Source organism: Bombus fervidus, chromosome 7 (assembly GCF_041682495.2).
Source record: "Bombus fervidus isolate BK054 chromosome 7, iyBomFerv1, whole genome shotgun sequence".
In the NCBI taxonomy this organism is placed as follows: domain Eukaryota; kingdom Metazoa; phylum Arthropoda; class Insecta; order Hymenoptera; family Apidae; genus Bombus; species Bombus fervidus.
In genome coordinates, this window is record NC_091523.1 from 16,794,926 (window position 1) to 16,814,670 (window position 19,745).

The window sequence follows — 19,745 nt, forward strand, 5'->3', positions numbered from 1 at the left end:
TTTTCTTCCTCCTTATCTCCTTTACCTCAAATTTGATTTTTATAATACGTTCGTTTATCTTTACAATCATATTTCCTTATCTTTTCTGGCCTTTTTATTAGAGGGAGACGCGTAACACTTTGTTACGCATAGCAATCCACTTGGTACTTACTTTCATCGTTAGTTTTTTATACTTTTGAATATTTTGCTCGCGACACATTTCATTTTGAGTTTCACATACTTCTGGGTATTTATATGTCTTTTTTTCTTTTTCTTTTTATCAATCCGTTGTTTCGTCCGCTTTACGACAGTTTGTCTTTATCTTTCGAAGCGTTTCCATAATGGTGTGGACAGCCGCGTCGGCGTCGGCGTCGGCGTCGGTGTCGGTATCGGCGTCGGCGCTATGATCTCGGTGGTTAGTTAGTAGACGAACGAAGGCGGTCGAGTACGTTGAGGTACGTCACGTTCGTTGAGAGTTCGTTCCGTTTACTCTCTTTAACCTTCGTTCACGTTTGTCGATATCGGTCGATGTTTATACGGTAGCCGGTATATCAAAGGAAATCAGCTATCCTTCCTTTTTCTCTTGCCAATAGATCGCAGTATCGCGTTACGGGTACGCATTACGAAAATTGATCCAATATATTCGCGACTCGAAGGAAGACCTCGGAGTGGATTGCAACGTGATAGCATGAACGCAGGATGATCTGCCGATATTCAGGGTCATTGTGGCCGCGTATCGCTTGAAAAAAAAAAAAGGTTGGTTTCAGTGGGTTCGCAATAACGATCGCGAAAGCTGTGACACGTGCGCATGCACGAAAGAGAACGACAGTGCGAAAGAGCAAACGAGAATACGAACACGAGCGAGCTTGTGCGCCAGTAAGCGAAACAGGAAAAGAGATAAATACATAGGTAGATAGGTGGATATATAGGTATACACAGAGAGAAAAACTCACTCCAACAAGTAGATTCGTTTCCAAAGTCCTCTATGTACCGTGACACACCCAACGACCACCGAACGACGGTACATTCTCCCAATTCGTTTTCGTGTTTCGCATTAAATCAATAGATAACGTTCGCGCCGAAACGTCCGACTTCGACTCGGTTTAACTCGCGGTCGTCTATACGGTACACGAATGTTAAAACAGGTTTTGATAGAGCATAGCAGGAACGCAGTTAACAACGACGATAAACATCAGAATCGACGGAAGGATATGCAGGCAAAGGATACGCGGCGATAACGAAGCATATCGCTGCCGGTAGTTGCGCGCGTTTCTATTCGTCGGTTGAAACGGGAGTGTCGGTAACTAGTATATCCTGTAGTATAGTATAAGCGTATTACCCTGTATCGATGCAAATTACTTTCTCGAAACGCGTTATCTCGACTTTCTCGGGATAAAAAATATCGAAGGAGCAACGCGAACTAGCAACGTTTGGTCATAGATAGGCTTGCTTTCGTTAAAAGAGATCCTTGGTTAATCAAATGTAACGTTTACTACGTGGTTTTGACACGCGTGAAAGGCAGGAACGAGGAACGCCGGGCGAAGAGAAACGATCCGTGTAAACGCTAGATGCACTAAGAATAAAAAGAATCGATATGAAACGCATCGAGGAGGAAGTTTTCCTTTCGTTCGAAACAGGTTATTCGTAGAATGGCAAATCTGTGAAAACGTAAAAATCCGGAAGGTAAAAAAGTGGAACACGTGGGTAAAACGTCGAAAAGGAGGAGAAACGAAAGTGTCGTGAAAAAGATGTGTGTGAATACGAAACGTTCCATTCGACTCGAATCTAAACTCGTGTTCGGACCGTGACATCGCTTATCGCCGTTGCGCCAGAAATATTTACATATCTGTATATAATTAAGACCCATATACGGGTGATTATAACGAAATCTTTTACCGTGCTGGCGCCGAATCTCGCGTCGTGCCGTATCGTCTCTTCGATACACGAGTATTCCAGAGGATCGATGATCGGCGCGTTGCTTGATCAGAATCTGTCGCCGGGTGTCTCGTCGCGTTCCGTGTCGCGTGTCTGACGCGCGAGCACGCGCGCAAGTCAATTCTTGATCGAAAAGGAAGTGGAGTGACACGAAAGAGCAACAAAGAGAATAGAGTCGAACGGAGACGAACAAACGGTGGACAATCGATATTCGTTGCATCCGAACCGGCAAACGTTTGTTGTTGCTTTATCTCTTTTATCGCTGTCTCGTTGAAATTTACGTGCATGTATTTGCTCTCTCGAGTCTCGCGTAAATAAGAAATGGAAATAAAAAAGAGCGTGAATACGAAAATAGACGAAAACCGGAGATAGATAGAGCATGTATATACGGTATACGAAAATGAAAAGAAATTGGTTGGATCGTAGGTGTGGTGGAGAAGAAGAAGCGGAGGAAGAACGGATCCGTAACTGAGAGGGAAGGTTAGGCTTCCTGGAGCATACGGGAAGTATATCCTGAGGAAGCAGAATGATCGACCCGAGCTCGTCGGAGTCGGAAAGCGAGGAGGATCAAAGTTCGCAGCATGTCGGGAGTGTTAGCGGCGGCGGAGGTGGCGGAGGTAGTGGTGGAGTTCGGACAGGGAGCGGTAGCTCGTACGGATCCCGGCGACAGATCGGACCTGGGGCTAGCCTTGGTGGCGCGAGCGGTCCCGTATCGGGTAGCGTGAGCTCGTTGGCCTCACCAGGAGGATCGATTCACGGACCGGTCGGGACACCTCGTGCTGGCACGGCTACCAGCCAGGATGGCGCATTGGATGCATCTAGTTACACCACAGCGAGAAGCTCGTTGTCGCCGTCGATGTCTACCGCCCAGGATGCGGCAAGTTACGCTCAGAGACCTACCAGCCCTTCGCCCTCCGTCGCCAGCGAGAAAACCGAAGCGGATCTCCAAGTATCTATCTATCTATATTTTTCTCTCTTTCGTTTATACTTTCTCCTTTGCTCGAAATTTTGTTTCTTTTTTTTCTTTTTTTTTTTTTTTTTTACGTTTAAACGTGATGTTGCTCTGCGTAGGATAAACAAGAGCGGGAAGAGGAGGAAAGGAAGACTAGGATACAGTTGTACGTGTTCGTATCGAGATGCATTTCGTATCCGTTTAACGCCAAACAACCACTGGATATGACGAAACGTTCGCTAAAAGTGACCAAGCAGCAACTCGAAACGATATGTTCTCGTTTTCAGGTAATCATCGATGTTTCTTCTTCGCATCGACTTGCCCGCGACCCCATCGACCGACAGATATTCCATCTTTGTTCGTTTCTTTCCCGTTCTCCGTCGTATATGCAGATATACGCACGTTGTCTCTGCCCAACTTCGTACGATATAACTCGTTCGTCTTTCGGAGTCGTGCGAATGTCGACTCAGGACCGTTTCTTCTTCGAAAGCACACGTGCCGATCTTCGCCGATTACGGATCAATTTTGAACGATTAACGAAAGATCGCGAGCAAAATATTAATTTACGAATAACTTTTGCATTTTAAGATAAGAAGTAAGATTAAGTAAGATAATTGCTTCTATCGTGCTGCGTACGGCTATGTCAACGGCTATGTCTCTTTTTAAAGCTTCGATTAACGATCATACTGTATCGTTTCCAGCGAGTATACGTATAAACGATCGAAAGATCAAAGGGCGAACGAAAGAAACCCGTCTAAGAAGATGTAACGCGATGAAAGAAGCCGTATATCGTCGTTTTATGCACGAATTCGTCGCAAACGAGTAACCTTCACCTTCGAGTGGCCGATAGAAGGAGAGCGATTGACGCGAGTCGATCCGTCTCGACTTCGTAATCCGTAGAAAAAGAGACGGGGAGAGAGAAAGGAGAGGGTGAAGGAAAGACTCATATGCTTTGTTATGATTTACAGAGTTTTCTAAAGGGAGAAACGCAGATAATGGCGGACGAAGCGTTCCGCAATGCCATACAGAATTATTACGACGTATTTCTGACGTCGGATCGAGTGCTGCAAATGGTGCAAAGCGGTGCTTGCTCACAACTCGACTTCCGCGAGGTGTTCAAGGAGAACATAAAGATACGTGTTCTACGCTTCCCGGAAATCGACGGATTGAGCAAAGAGACTGTACTTACGTCCTGGTTGGCCAAATTCGATTGTATCATGAAAGGTTCGGGAGACGAGGAGACCAAGAGGCCCTCCAGGATGCAACAGCAGTCTTTGATCTCGGAGATGATTCTGCCGAAGGAGCAGCTGTACGACATGTTTCAGCAAATTCTTGGCATCAAGAAGTTCGAGCATCAGCTTCTGTTCAACGCCCTCCTGTTGGACTCAGCCGACGAACAGGCTGCCGCCATCAGGAGGGAGCTGGATGGTCGCCTCCAAAGGGTTAACGACATGGAAAAGGTAACGCTTTTCGATGCATGCATTAGTCCGTTTAGCGTTCGTTTTATATCGTTTCCAAGTACGGTAGTACCTCGTTTATTCGCGATTCCTTTATAGCAACGTAGTTAACGTTCGACTTCGGATAAACGAGATTCTACTCTGCGTATATACGCACGATCGTTACGATCGCTGTTTTCCTCTTGTTCGATAGAACCGCAAGCTTATGCCCAAGTTCCTTCTAAAAGAAATGGAGTCGCTCTACATCGAGGAACTCAAGTCGTCTATCAACCTGTTGATGGCTAATTTAGAGTCATTACCGGTCTCGAAAGGTTCGACAGACAGCAAATACGGCCTGCAGAAGCTGAAGCGCTGCAACCATCGACGTGAGCGCTCCCGCTGCCGCGGTCAGGGTTCTCTCGTTAAATTGGAGAGCGACTCCGCTGACTCGGAACCGCAGTTAACCAAAATGGACGTAGGCCTGACCTTCCAGCTGGCTGTGGTAGTTGTAGAGGTCAGGGGCTTGAAGAGTTTGCCGCCGAACAAGATAGTTTATTGCACGATGGAAGTCGATCGTGGCAAAAAGCTGCAAACCGATCACGCCGAGGCTTCGAAACCTATGTGAGTAGTAGCCCGAGCATTAAGTAGATCCACCGATAGAGCTAAATTCTGCGAAGCTAAACCGAAAGTTCGATTTATTTTTTTCTTTTCTTTTTTTTCTTTTTTGCATCCACGTTTTGGCATATCGCACCGACTCGCCCTCACATCGTTTCTTCTCTGTTTTTTTTTTCTCTTTCTCTCTTTGGCCGCGTCGATTTACAGGTGGGACACGCAGGGCGACTTTACCACCATGCAACCGCTGCCACTGGTCAAGGTTCGACTCTACACTGAAAATTCGGCGATGCTCGCGCTCGAGGATAAGGAGCTAGGCAAGGTACATCTGCGACCTACACCGTTCTCCTGCAAACATCCGGAATGGTATCGAATGTCCGTCCCGAAAAACTGTCCCGACCAGGATCTACTCATCAAAGTCGGTTGCCGAATGGACAAACCCTTCAACATGAAACACTGCGGCTACCTTTACGCAATGGGCAAGTCCGTGTGGAAAAAGTGGAAGAAACGATACCACGTGCTAGTTCAAGTCTCTCAGTACACGTTCGCGATGTGCTCGTACAAAGAGAGGAGAAGCGAACCCTCGGAGATGATGCAGCTAGATGGTTATACGGTTGACTATATCGAACCTGCCTCCGCTAATCTTATGGTTGGCATGGATCTAGATGACGGAAGGTAGATATCACCTGTGTACATGTACAGCGGAGTATGTTATTGGAACGAACGTATGCTAGCTACAGGCACGACCAGGCTTTATCAAGAGAATCAGTTTGGTACAACAAAATACGCACGGATATCTCCGTGTATGCTATATGTATTCCTGAAATATTCCTACATTCGTTCCGGTACACTCCACTGTATCTGTACGTTTCACGCGAATTACGATCGATGTACGATCGGATACAGTTGAATAAGCGAATGGTCGTGGTAATACTCGCGATTGCAATCGCCACGATTACAAGTATCTACGTGTAGTAACGCGACGTGTTTATGAAACCTTACGAGTTTTGATTCTCGTGTTCGTTCGGAAGGTACACGTTGTCGGGTGTTACGGTATATTCTTCAGCGCACAACCGAATGATTATCGGTGCAGGTATTAGTCCACAATACGACCATTTGTAAATTTCTCAACGTCTTTTCGCAGATTTTATTTTAACGCCGTTCGCGAAGGGGACAGCATAGTGTTCGCTACGGACGACGAGAACGAGTGCCAGACCTGGGTGATGGTCATGTACAGGGCGACTGGCCAGTCCCACAAACCCACTCCTCCAGTTTCCGCGGACAAAAATTCCACCATCAGTAAGATACAGGGCGATGCCGATCGAGCGAAAAAGCACGGGATGGAAGATTACATTAGCGCGGATCCTTGCAAGTTCGATCACCACGTTCTCTTCAAGTTTCTACAAAACTTGATTCTGGATTATCGATTGAACGATCCATACTGTTCCCTTGGCTGGTTTTCACCCGGTCAATTATTCGTTCTGGACGAATATTGCGCTAGGTAACGCGATTACGAGATGCGTGAAAAGATCTCTCCGTAACTGAAACAGAACATCGTGAACTTGCGCTCTCGTCCGCTTGCCTTCGCAGATACGGAGTACGAGGCTGTTTTCGACATTTGTGCTACTTGAACGATCTACTGGACAGAATCGATCGCGGACTCATGATCGATCCAACTCTCATTCACTTTAGTTTCGCCTTTTGCGCCAGCCACGTCTACGGCAGCCGCACGGACAGAGTCGGTTCTATCACTCACGAGGAGAAGGAGAAATTTCAAGAGGTGAAAGAAAGGCTCAGGCAAATCCTCGAAGAGCAAATTACTAATTTTAGGTAAGAGACTGTAGTTAATAGCGATTACTCTGCGTTTCTTTTGTCCTTCTCTTTCTTCCCTCCTTTCGTTCTTTCGTCGAAATGATAAAAAATCGAATTCTCGTCGAAATACATAGATACAGTTTCCCTTTCGGTCGGCCGGAGGGCGCGTTGAAAGCTACTCTGTCTCTTTTGGAACGTGTAATGATGAAGGATGGCGTCAGTTCCGTACCCCCCGAGGAAGTGAAGGCATTGATCAAGAGTTGCCTCGAGAAAGCTGCTCTTGTTAATTATACGAAACTTTCTGCCGAAGCTAAGATCGAAGATGACTTCAGCGGTGAGGTTTGTGCCTCGCCTAGCAAGAAGCTCGAGGATCTCATTCATCTGGCCGAAATGTGCGTGGATCTGCTTCAACAAAACGGGGAGCACTATTCGAAGGTATTAGTTGGGTTTCTACAACTGAATGTCATCTTTTCTGGATCCTCGAGAAGTAAGATCATTGACGAGAAGGAAAAGGCAAACAGTATTGGTAATCACGATCACATTCATCTTCGTACGAATCGCGTTCACGCTCGGACTACGTCCTCGCTGAAGCAACAACGAGAATTTTTTTATTTGCCTGTTGTTGCCGCATGTTTCAAAAAGATCAACAAACACTAAATCGTAGCTCGCTGTTTTTCCATGAATTCCTCGAGCCACTTGGATTATTTAGAATCGATAGGCAAAATCTATAATACATATACGTTATGTACAAGATCGTATTACGACAAATACTTATCGTATCTACCATACGTATACTCGAGGATTCTTTCCTCAGGGCGAAAGTCCCATCGCCCTGAGTTTTATACTACTCATACCCGCCGTATGTATGTGTGACGTCCAATATTTTCACGAGCCGCTCCTACTACACTGTACCGCAGGCGTTCGCCTGGTTTAGCGATCTTATGGTGGAGCACGCCGAGATCTTCTGGTCCTTGTTCGCCGACGACATGGACAAGGTGCTTGCCGAACAACCGCGCGACACATGGGACAGCTTTCCGCTCTTCAAAATCTTGAACGACTACTTGAGGGAAGATGGTACGTGTGCTTTTGTCGTTCCTTTGTATCTTTTATTCCTTTTGTGATCAATTCACAGCCAAAATGTTTCACTTTTATTATTTCTATTATATAGGAATATAGTCATATCTATTATGCGAATTTCGACGAGACAACAGAACTACAGAAGAGACTACAGAAAACATGAAAAATAAATATAACGAGCGGCTGTACTCTCTACTTCGACAACTTCCTTTTTCTTCTTCTTATTGCAAATTGATAGCTTTTTTTCTTATCTATCGTTGCCATTTTCTTCCTGTGTTTGTTCTTCTTCTGATCGTCGTCGTTACCGCCGTCAACTTTCCATCAAGGCTAACTTTCTTCATCTCTGTTCGTAGATAATTTGAAGAATGGAAGGTTTCATCAGCATCTTCGCGATACTTTCTCTCCGATGGTGGTGCGTTACGTGGATTTGATGGAAACGTCGATCGCGCAATCGGTTTTAAAAGGTTTCGAGAAGGAACGTTGGGAGATAAAAGGGAACGGATGCGCTACGTCTGGCGAATTGTTCTGGAAACTCGATGCGCTTCAATCTTTCATTCGTGACCTTCATTGGCCGGACCAAGAATTTCGACAGCACCTAGAACAGAGATTAACGTTGATGGCATGCGACATGATCGAAACTTGCATGCAACGAACAGATGCCGCGTTTCAACAGTGGTTGAAGAAAGGTGTAACTTTTATTTCGACTGATTACATCATACCATCGGAGATGTGCGCGATGGTGAACGTTATTCTCGATGCAAAAAACCAAAGCTTCGAATTGTGCACCATCGATGGCGTCGACGTGGTAAGTTCTTTATTTATCTAAAATACACCACCGATAAAGAACAAAGTGTGCCGCGTTAGGAATCACGTTGATTGAAGGGCAATTTGTCTTTTCCTTCTGCAAAAAAGATATATTATATTCTCGTTTCGTAACCATAGAACCAGTATAGCAGAATATTTTGTGTATACCAATATGAAACTCGGAATGCAATTGCAGATGAAATCGTAGCAACAAGTTCGAGTTATTCGTTAAGTTTTGTACGTTTCTAATCGGATTTTGGCATTTTGTATCTTGTAGCTCGTACCGATGTAAGTAAACGTTACGTTTGGATTTGTAGTTACGGGGCACATTGTGTTTCCTCGTCGGGTCGTATCCGACTGTATCGATCTTTGCTACAGTGACTATCACCGACTGTGATTTCCTTTCAGCACCAATATCATGGCAATATCGACGATTTGATAGAAAAAATGTTGGCCTCGATGACCCAAGGAATGATCAATAAGCTGGTCACGGTTCTAGAGACTACCTTATCCAAACTATCTCGTTACGACGAGGGATCTTTCATAGGTTCCATTCTCAGTTTAACGGTAGTTTATTATCTTTTTCTTAAATCAGGAAAATCCGATAATCGATACAAATGGAAATTAACACGTTCGTTCGCGAGCTATCTACGAAACTCTTTTTTAGAAGGTATCGGGAAGCGGAAAGGAAATGGGGCAGGCCTATGTGAGTTTTACGAGAAACTGTATGGACCAAATTCGTGGAAAAGTCTTGGACGAATTATGGATTTTAACGTTCTTCGAGGTACATCGAACTTGATAGCTCGATCGAACTTTCCTTCCCCTTTCAAACTATTTTCTACTCGTTGTTCTTCCCTTTAGCAATGGTATACGGCGCAAATTCAAATGCTGTGCACATGGCTTTCGGAAAGACTGGATCACAGCCTACATCTCTATCAGTGTACCTGTTTGGCCCACATCGTAAAAAAGATCTACTCGGACTTCGAGCTGCAAGGTGTGATAGAGGAGAAACTCAACTCGACAACATATCAGACTATATTTAAGAGGATGCAAACGGAAGAAGCGACTTGTGCCTTAACGAGCGTTCAGAACGAAGAGTGAGTACTCGCGATTCGATGGAACGACGATACCTGACAAACTTGTAAAATCTTGTTCTCCCTTGTTATTTAGAGGTCTTTCGGAGAACGGTAACGACGACGAGGTAGAACGACCAAAGCCAAAAGTAACGGTCGTCGAAACGGTCAACAGCGAAGACGCGAATCTAATCAGCAACGTTACTTCGAACGTTGTTGAGAAAGTTGGAAGCATGTTTGGCAAGGGCATTGGTGGACTTTCGACGAAGTTTGGCGGACCTAGCTGGTTTTGATCATTCTTCTTATTACCTCTAGTATTATTGCTTATCTTAATTTCTCCTTCTGTTTCTTCGTTTTCTTTTTTTCCTCCGTACTTTGCTTATCGTTTCTATCGTTATGATCGTCAGTACCGTTGTTATTATTGTTGGGTAGCAATTACGACGATGATAATTAACGTCAGTTCGTATTATTAATACTTTTCTTTTGTTTACTATCGTTATCACTTTACTTTCGTTATTACTGTTCGTTATTACCATTACTTCTAATATTCAGTCGGCAACTTTACATTGAACGAATAGATTGTTTTGTCTATACATATGTACATACAAAACGAGAGTTTCGACGACAAGATTGTCCATAGTACACTTTAGAAATTTGTTCGAACGAAGCATTCTTCGATGAAGAATCACTATTCGGTACAATCGATCGAAAGGATAACCCTTATCGTTATCGCACGGACGTGTGTGTTTGTGTTAGTTTTCATGGATTCTACAGGCTTTTCGACAAAACTTCGTTTTGTTGTTCGATTACGTTCGGCCGTTCGTCCAAAGAGAGTGTGACGCATGTTTTTTTTCGAATCGTTACCGATTTGATACATTTGCTCGAACGACAACTACTGGCGAACGCGACCGCTGTAAGGTCGAAAGGTCTTCTCCTTTATCTTTCTCTACCATCTGTGCATCGATAAACGTTTCTTTCGTTTAAAACTTTTATAGATATCACGTTTCTCATTTATACATATAGGAAACGCGCCGATCGACTCTGTATTTATATTCTAAACGATCCTATACAGTTGCTGTTGCTGTTGGATGAATATTTCAAATAAGTGTTCGCATCGCGAGAGAAACCGATCTGTAAATTCACCGATCGTATCTATGTTACAGCTATTTGTTGCCATATTTTCGTCTCTCTTTCTCTTTCTATCTTCGCTCTTTATTCTTCGCATCTCTATTTCTCTGCAAATCCCTACTTTATTCATACTAATGCCACTATCGTAAAAATGTCTAACGTTGTTTGATAATCATGTTTATAATATACATAGATATTGTTTTCAGAAAAAACAAAGATTCGTCAACGAAAGCTATATTATTTTTGGTACGAATAAGCGTTCAACGACGCGACAGTTGAAAAGGGCTCAACCTGTGTGTAGTAATGATTTAATAGACGATCGCGTTTCTTCTCGTATCAACACGAAATGATCGATAATTTTAAACGATTGGTAACATCGCATTGACCGTCGAGCTCTTCGAATATTTTGACTACCTCAAATTGTCCGTGTGTAAGTAACCTGGACGCCACGGAAAATTTCAGCCTACGTAAGAAATAAGAAACACACCGAATCGTCGAAGAAACGAACAAACGAACGAAACGAACGAAACGAACGAACGAACGAACGAACGAACGTACGAACGTACGAACAAACAAGGGTAGTGCCAAAAGTATAACAAGATTTCGATGTATCTTCCGATCGACGTGTACTTTGGCCATCTCAGTGTGCGTGAAACAAATACATACACGTACGTTTAATCGTTTTGTTCCCATTCAACGTACAAGGAAATAGACCAAGAGCTGGCTACATAATAAATTTCAATGTTACTCGACGCGGTCATTTCCACTTGAATAGATTGGATTATCGTTGCTAATGAAGTTAATAGCGCGCACGGCGCATACAGTGTGCGCATACTGCGAATCGTTTCGTGGTCCCAGCGATTCATTTATACGACCGAAGCTGTAAGACTAAAGTTTATATTTAATTTTTGTAGTTTTTAAAACAACTAATTTTCTTTTAATCGCTTCTTCTTTGCGTGATGTAAGATCGGATTGAACAACGGACGTGAGATCTTGGAATCCAATTGATTAGCCGCTATCGATTTTGACAGTGCTTCGTGTACTTGTTCCGTTCTTATACGATCATTGACTTTGCCGAATTTGCAGCAACTTTGGCGACATCTGCCGGCATTTATCTTCCACCTAGACTTCCGCCGATACTTTTCCACGTTTGTACTATTATTTACTGTATTTACGTGTATTTTCAAAACTGCATAACCTTGATGATCTTTGAAAATTCACACGTTCGACCACTAGCATTCATCTTTTACGCACCAACTTCTACCTGACAGGTTTTGTTACTGGCAACGATAGTACAACCTTTCCGTGTAGAAATCACGGCTGCATGATGCGAATCACGACGACTAACGTTGAAATTTATATAGCCAGCTCTTAGACTAAAACAGACGCTTGTCATTAAATAAATAGAGAAACGTTAACGAACGAAATGCGACAACTCTATTTAAAAATACTTTGTTCGAAGAGGATGCGCGCTGCATTCGAAAAGAGTTATCGGTAGCCGTTTATTTGTACATACATTAGCGAAAAATGATACAAAGGAAAGGAGATTTTTATATCGTGTAAATTAGCGCGTTGAAATGATGTTTACGCGTCCAATCGTATGACACGTGCGCCGATTCCGGCCTGGCGCCTGCTACTGCGCTTGCGCCTGAACTTGTGTCTGCGCGCGCATTTACGCCTGCGCCCGTGCCCGCATTCGCGCGCTTCGACGTGTCGCCGATTAGCCAGGAACTCTATTGTTCGATTCGACTCGTGTAAAAAATTTCCTAGATTATTCTTTCGACAGATTCTCTCGACGCGTAAACACGTGTCAGTTATGCCTTGTTATTTCTTATCACAGATGCCTTTCGTACTCTCGGTATACATGCATCTGTACTCGTAGATTGTTACGCGTTTTGCGATTAATTGGCACGGAGCAATTTGACAAGCTCTCGTCGAATTATTAAGTATGTATACCTAGATTAAATCACGGTCAAAATCATTGGAAAATTTGATCCTCCTTGGAATGTGGTTTGCTTGCATTCGTTGCGATCGTTTGTCGCGGGTACACAACGATCAACGTGAAGTAAACGCGCGAAAAACGATTAAACGATTCGATGCCATCGAACGAATTAAGTTTATGATTTAATCAGAGAAATATTGTGCCAGCATTTATTCGACGACAAAATGTGCAACGAGATGGGCATTTATCTCGGTACTCGGGCACATTGGAAGAACAAACGTACAACCGAGAGTAGTGGACGTTATCAAAACTGAAGTTAAATCGTTGTAGTGTACTTACAGCCGATGCTAACGGTACTACAATTATTATGATCATTATCATTCTTACTATCGACGATTCTTCTGTAATCTACGGCTAATTAGATTAGGATGATCAAGAAAAGATCTCTTTTTGCTCCGACGGCAGTATTCTTACATCGACCATGATTTCCACTTCTCTTTTCGATCTTATTTTATTTACTTTTTGTATCTTTCTTTTATTTCAATTCATTTTATGCCCTCTTATAGCCATAAGCGACGTATCTGCGCGCAGACACATACACGCATACACGTAAACGGATACACGTATATACATACATATACAGATCGATACATATACACGAAAAAAAACAAGTACCTAACAGTTAGTAGACGTATATACAAGTCCCATACTTTTGGGCCTTCTCTTCGTTCTCTTATCTCACTTGACCTCGATTGTGTTATCATAATTTTAATTACAGACTAAACAGAAGATCTTTTACTCTAGCTAGTGTTTTACTCGATTAAACTTCTATGCAATTGTTGTTCTCTCGTTAATAAAAAGTCCGACAAAGAAAAAAAGCTATTACGGTCTAGAACGTATACCCAAACTGAATTTCCTTCTCGAGATATCGATGCACGGAGATGTTTCATTGTCATTCGTTCATGTAGTACGTTTCATCAAGCATTCTTTTCGCCGATTTATTGAGAATCTGTACGTATAATCGAAACAAGATCCTAAACACAGTCACGATGCAAACAATGTCTTCGCATACATTGTTCTTGTATGATTGTTAACAACGTATGCATTTTCTATAAAAGCAATCCTCATGCACGCACGCAACACGCATTTTCACATAGCATTGTCATTGTACCATGAGCGAATACTTTTTGTAAATAAACAATATGCTAATGTTGGTACTTTGTCTCCTTGATCTAAGGATTCGTAGCCAATTTCGTTCCGTTCAAATATATCATCGATCGAATCACGGATTTGACTGACGCGAACTCCTTATCGATCGATACATCCAAACAATACCATCGATATATTTTTTACGCGATAACTTCGATACGTTAATACGACCTTACGATATTTTTCTATTTATTTTCGCTTCCTAATCAATACGTTCAGTTCACGTCGCCATCGTTCGCAAAACTGCCTAAATTCTATGATCTTGTTTCATTCGTTCATATTGTATAATATACAGACAACACGTATATGTATACATGTACATTCGCATACATTCGCAGATGCTTAAACGATACGTTATATGATATAATACAGTTTTTGATGAACGAATTATTAAATCATTTTCCCTATTTCTCTCGTTTTTATTTCCCTTACATAATCGAGATCGACAATAAATAACTGCAAAGTGGATAATATGATATACACTGTTGTGGTTTTCGTGTAAGTATATATGTAACCATCGTTTTAAATATGTAAAACAAAATATAAGAACTTGAGATTAAAATATAAATTAAGAGAAATAAATTAATTCACTTGTTTGAATGGTTCGCATGTTTTTAATTGGACCGTTTTTACTATGTTGTTACGTACTGTACCACGTGCGTTCATCGTACTCAGGACTAACGGCTGATCTTGCTCGGACGCATTAATAAAGAGAAACCGACTCATTAAATCCTGCCGTGATTGGTTAGATCATAAACTCGGTTAACTATCATTGGCTTGAAAAAGTGGCGCTTTCTACTTATCGTCATCATTGTTATGAGAGTCAAATTATATATTACGTTTATAAACAATTTCTTAAAACTCTATGTAAAATAAAAAAAATCATAGGAATGTTTAAAAAAACGATAGATTAGATGGCTAATAATTCGTTTTTTGGTCATTTATTAAAAATCGTAATGTAAAGATATAATTTATAGTAAAAATGTTTCATAAGAGCTCGCCTACTGACCTTGAATTGCTCTGGTTCAGCATTTTGATCTATGGTAAAGACTAAAGATTCACGAACCAGAGGCCCTGGCGACACACGTGAATAACGAGTAGGAGCAATTGACCGATTGAAACAATCGAAACGATCCAAAATTTTAAGATTATTAAAAACAATTAACGGCCTACGATGTTCTCGGTAAATATATGTTCTTATAAAAACCAACTTCGAGTTTAAATGTTATAGAACATATGATATTGGTGGTTTAAAAAAAAAAATGAAAAATTCATACCTTTCATTATTCATTATTTTTAGTCAGCGGTAAAGAGGGTTGTTCGACGATCGTTTTCAACGTCAAAATGGAGTGGCGCACAGCAGGTAAAAATTATTGTTGTACATTGTACGACTATTCTTTTTCTCTATCATTTGTTCGAACATAACCTATTTCTAATTTGACAAGATTGTACTTGGGTGTGATCTTCTTGTCGCTTAATAAAAATAGACATCTTAAAGAAAGGCTCTTCGTTTCTCTCTATTTGACGGATTTTATTTGCTTTATACTGTTCGTTCAATAAATCATACGATCTGGTTGTTACATGCTGAAGGACGACAAAGGTCATCTATTTCCGATGTCAATTATTTGATTATGACTTAAGCGTTTAAATTTATGATAACAGTTCTTACTATACGTTATTCGCAATGATTCTACTGTTATTGGAAAAAGGTAACATCAAATTTTAACGTATTTTTTCTCATTACTGATTTCACAATTACGATGTAGATGACGGTTCGAGATGCTTTGAACTCAGCCCTGGATGAAGAAATGGAAAGAGACGAGAAAGTATTTTTGATGGGCGAAGAAGTGGCACTGTACGACGGAGCATATAAAGTGTCTAGGGGCCTCTGGAAAAAATATGGAGACAAACGTGTCATTGATACTCCTATTACAGAAGCAGGATTTGCTGGTATAGCTGTTGGAGCAGCTATGGTATGTTTCTAATTCCTCTTGTACAATATTTCTTCCATTTTTCTGAAAACTCATAATTTCTTGTTTTCTTAATTAACGCTCATTGTTTAATCGAATGTTTTAGGCTGGTTTACGTCCTGTATGTGAATTTATGACATTTAATTTCTCAATGCAAGCTATCGATCAAATTATCAATTCTGCTGCCAAAACGTTTTACATGTCTGCTGGAAGAGTAAACGTACCAGTTGTTTTTCGTGGACCCAATGGTGCAGCAGCTGGAGTGGCTGCACAACATTCTCAATGCTTCGGTGCTTGGTATAGTCATTGTCCTGGTTTAAAAGTAGTATCACCTTATACCAGCGAAGATGCAAAAGGATTGCTAAAAGCTGCCATTCGAGATCCCGATCCGGTTGTTGTATTAGAAAATGAAATATTATATGGTGTTCAGTATCCTATGTCTGATGAGGCTTTATCGAAAGACTTTGTCTTACCAATTGGTAAAGCAAAGATTGAACGTGTTGGAAAACATGTTACATTAGTGGCACATTCCAAAGCAGTAGAGCAAGCTCTTGAAGCAGCAAATGAGCTTGCGGGGAAAGGGATAGAAGCAGAAGTAATAAATCTTAGATCTTTAAGACCATTAGATATAGACACCATTGTACAATCAATAGTGAAAACAAATCATTGTTTAACTGTGGAACAAGGTTGGCCACATTGTGGTATCGGAGCGGAGATTAGTGCTAAAATTTCAGAAAGTAAGTTTTCCTAATTCAATTGATGTATAAACAACTTAATCATCGCGTGTAATATTTATTCACGTTTCACATTCATTTTCAGGCGAGGCTTTCTATCATCTTGACGCACCGGTAATTCGTGTCACGGGTGTTGACGCGCCTATGCCCTATGCCAAATCATTGGAAATTGCATGTCTACCGCAAACGAGTGATATTGTGTTCGCGGTAAATAAAGTATTGGGGTTGGAGTAATTATTTATATAGATCTCTAGGTAAAATGAAAAAATGCTGTTTGTTTCTTCTTTGAGTTTCACATGGTCTTTGTATGATTTCATGTTACGGCCTTTAGTAGGTTCCTCATGAGGTAGAAAGTAAGTACAAAGTTTAACGATAATAAGATGGTAGAAAGTTGTTTTACTGATAGAAAAAGGGTTCAATTCGCAGGACTTGTACACTATATCCACAGATCTACACATAATTAAGTGATGCGTGTGTGTGAATGTGTGACGTTAGTGCGTACAAGCTTGTATACTTGTACATGTTGATTCGAAATAGTATAACTATTTACTAAAACAAATTAACGTTACTGCTTCTGGAACAATACCAGAATGTCCTTTTTCTTACATAAAATATAAGTCATTGAAATACTGCCACATCTTATTAAATGTTACTATGAGTTAATTTCTCACTTTAAATTAACTATAAAGATAATTTTCAAATGTATTACATAGATAGGCAAAATTGTAAATTCTTAGCGTGTATGAAATGAACGAATAAACATGCCGCATTTGTTTATTAATTATTTATTATGAAAATTTAATAAATTCCAATATAACTACAATTTCCTCCATTTCATTCATTTTCTATGGCTCATTTGTCGTCATTCCCAATCGTATTAAGTTTTTGTATTTCATTTTCCTCATCTGTTAATGGTCATGTATGATACATGCGCAATAAACAACATGTAACAACAGTCATATAACGTTCAAACGCGTCTCTTAATTCATTATCCCTGAAAAATAAAATATTGAAATTAGACACAGTAAAATATCTCCAAAAAATTATTTTACTTCTTATAGTAATCTATTTGGCCTTTACCTAAGTACATCCATATCTAGCGCACATTGAGTATAAACTGACATGAAATTTCTGAGGTCAGCATGTGTCCAGTTCACTTGACGCCATGGTTCTATACATCTTTCTACCAGTTCCAAGAAAAAAAATCGTAAATCTCTGGTGCGATGGAGATTACATCCTATTCCTAGTATAGCTCTTGTATATGAACGAAAGTTAGTATCTATTTCTTGAAACGAACGTTCTAAAAGCATAGGTTTAAGCTTGATGCACACCAAACTGTAAAGGAATATAGTAGAAACTAAACAGAACGTATCCTATATATCCAACAAAAAAGATCTTACTGTTTATGATGTTTATCATTTTCTAAAAGCACCCTACATTCTGCTAACTCTAACAAAAATTCTCTATCTAAATCAGTGTCAAAATATTCTGATCCAACACAACGGTATGTCCACGATGACATCATACTGTTGGCACAATGATATAAATCAGGAAACGTTAAGAACTGAAGCTTTCTCTTGTTCATCTCAAATCTAAGACACGCTATGAACACCACAGCAGCATATCGCCTGATGGATAATAAAAATGTAGCTGTTAAGACAAATTTTACATGTATATGGAAGAACAATGCAAAGTAATAATTTTATATCGTACTTGGCAAGATCTTCTGAGAGCAAGAAATGTTGTTCGATATTAGCAGCCAAAGAACCTGGCAGATCTTCAACAACTTTGAAGACTCTTTTCACATTATCATATTGTCGACGACAACTCTTTAATGTTATGCCTGTTTTCTCTGACACCTCATCCATATCTTTTCTACTTTTAGACGTTAACTTTTTACCTAATAATTCTCTAATAACAACATCATCGAATTCATAGTACCTGCGAATTGTAATCGAGAGAATACGCATTTTAAGAAGAAATATGGATATATAAATAACATTGTTAATAAAAAGATCTGGTTACATTTCAATAAGCATTTGACTTGTTTGTGGTTCTATTTGAAACGCGAGCTGTTCGCTCGCCAGTTTAGTAGGTGTGTGAAGTAATTTTTCTAGAAGTGCATAAGTCCGATAGTGATCGAGGATATCAGAAGCTACTAACTCAATCGAGGCATTCGTTTGTTGACATATTCCTCGTTGATGTAAGATATTTACTGCTTCGCTTGCTAAACGGATAAGAAAAATTCCTGTGAATTTTCACTTATATCTATACTCGACAATCAAAGTAGATTAGTAATTTTATTTAACAAAGAGTTCTATTTTTATACAACTGTATTTAACGAACTTACATGAATGGCCATCGACCCAAAGCTGATATATCTCAGGATCGACAAGAGTATAATTACTGATAAATACATCGACTTCCGACAGCATCACGGAGATACAGTGTCTTTTAATTTCGCACTTTAAAAGTAGGCCCGTAAATGGGCTTAGCCACACATCGATTCAAGACATCACGTACATTTTCAGCTTTTAGGTGTGTCGTATTTATATCGTCGATTGCGTTTAACGTCTTGTTCCATAAATGAGATATATGCTAATTAAGCATGGTATATATTATACATCCTAAAAACTATAGGCGATAATTCATTAATGGTAATATGTTTATCCTGTAGTCTATGTATTCATACAGATCTGTATTTATTACTCGTCTGGGGTTAGAATTCCTTTACCATCTTTATATCACTTCCGACGTTATCGATTCAATATAGAATAAGGTTAGGTTAGAAAATGTGTCATGTTAGATTATGTGCATTGCAAGCTAATCCATTCTGTGTTATAATTATAGACAAAGTACGTATAATTTATTTCCCTTACTCTTCATATCGGTTCTTTTTTCATTTTTCCTTGGTCTCTTTTTTTTATTCCATTTTCTTTCCTATTTCTTACCCCCTTTACTCCTCTCGACTTTTCTCATTCCCTCCTCTTTCTTGTCATTATATTTTATTTCATTCACTCCTGATAATCTCTCTCCTAGCTTCTTTCTTTTCCTTTCTTTTATATCATTCAATGTTTTCTCA

At 40.5% G+C, this 19,745-nt stretch overlaps 3 protein-coding genes across 9 annotated transcripts; 2 read left to right on the forward strand and 1 right to left on the reverse strand.

Moving 5' to 3' along the window:
* The first annotated feature begins 338 nt into the window (after window positions 1–338).
* On the forward strand, window positions 339–14,368 carry Cadps (calcium-dependent secretion activator 1). Of its 6 annotated transcripts, XM_072007512.1 has the most exons (16): window positions 339–434; window positions 573–745; window positions 2,352–2,863; window positions 2,986–3,153; window positions 3,835–4,326; window positions 4,517–4,923; window positions 5,125–5,589; window positions 6,059–6,415; window positions 6,505–6,744; window positions 6,861–7,163; window positions 7,634–7,800; window positions 8,157–8,608; window positions 9,016–9,174; window positions 9,275–9,391; window positions 9,469–9,704; window positions 9,778–14,368. In XM_072007512.1, the coding sequence occupies exons 3-16, from the start codon at window positions 2,441–2,443 to the stop codon at window positions 9,971–9,973; spliced, it is 4,182 nt and encodes a 1,393-aa protein (XP_071863613.1). In that variant the 5' UTR covers window positions 339–434; window positions 573–745; window positions 2,352–2,440; the 3' UTR covers window positions 9,974–14,368. The 6 variants fall into 6 exon arrangements, with proteins under 6 accessions (XP_071863613.1, XP_071863615.1, XP_071863610.1 ...); XM_072007514.1 differs by having other exon boundaries at window positions 389–745; window positions 6,861–7,164; window positions 7,644–7,800; XM_072007509.1 differs by having other exon boundaries at window positions 389–745.
* Window positions 14,369–14,973: 605 nt separating this feature from the next.
* Window positions 14,974–17,444, forward strand: Pdhb (Pyruvate dehydrogenase E1 beta subunit). Its single transcript, XM_072007572.1, has 5 exons — window positions 14,974–15,142; window positions 15,260–15,322; window positions 15,726–15,932; window positions 16,036–16,666; window positions 16,749–17,444. The coding sequence occupies exons 1-5, from the start codon at window positions 15,134–15,136 to the stop codon at window positions 16,895–16,897; spliced, it is 1,059 nt and encodes a 352-aa protein (XP_071863673.1). The 5' UTR covers window positions 14,974–15,133; the 3' UTR covers window positions 16,898–17,444.
* On the reverse strand, window positions 17,433–19,150 carry Fibp (acidic fibroblast growth factor intracellular-binding protein). Of its 2 annotated transcripts, XM_072007569.2 has the most exons (6): window positions 19,014–19,150; window positions 18,689–18,890; window positions 18,377–18,604; window positions 18,064–18,291; window positions 17,744–17,998; window positions 17,433–17,657 (listed from the first exon to the last, which is right to left on the reverse strand). In XM_072007569.2, exons 1-6 carry the CDS (start codon window positions 19,096–19,098, stop codon window positions 17,579–17,581), a joined length of 1,077 nt encoding a protein of 358 aa, XP_071863670.1. In that variant the 5' UTR covers window positions 19,099–19,150; the 3' UTR covers window positions 17,433–17,578. The 2 variants fall into 2 exon arrangements, with proteins under 2 accessions (XP_071863670.1, XP_071863671.1); XM_072007570.2 differs by lacking the exon at window positions 17,433–17,657 and having other exon boundaries at window positions 17,796–17,963.
* Window positions 19,151–19,745: the final 595 nt, after the last annotated feature.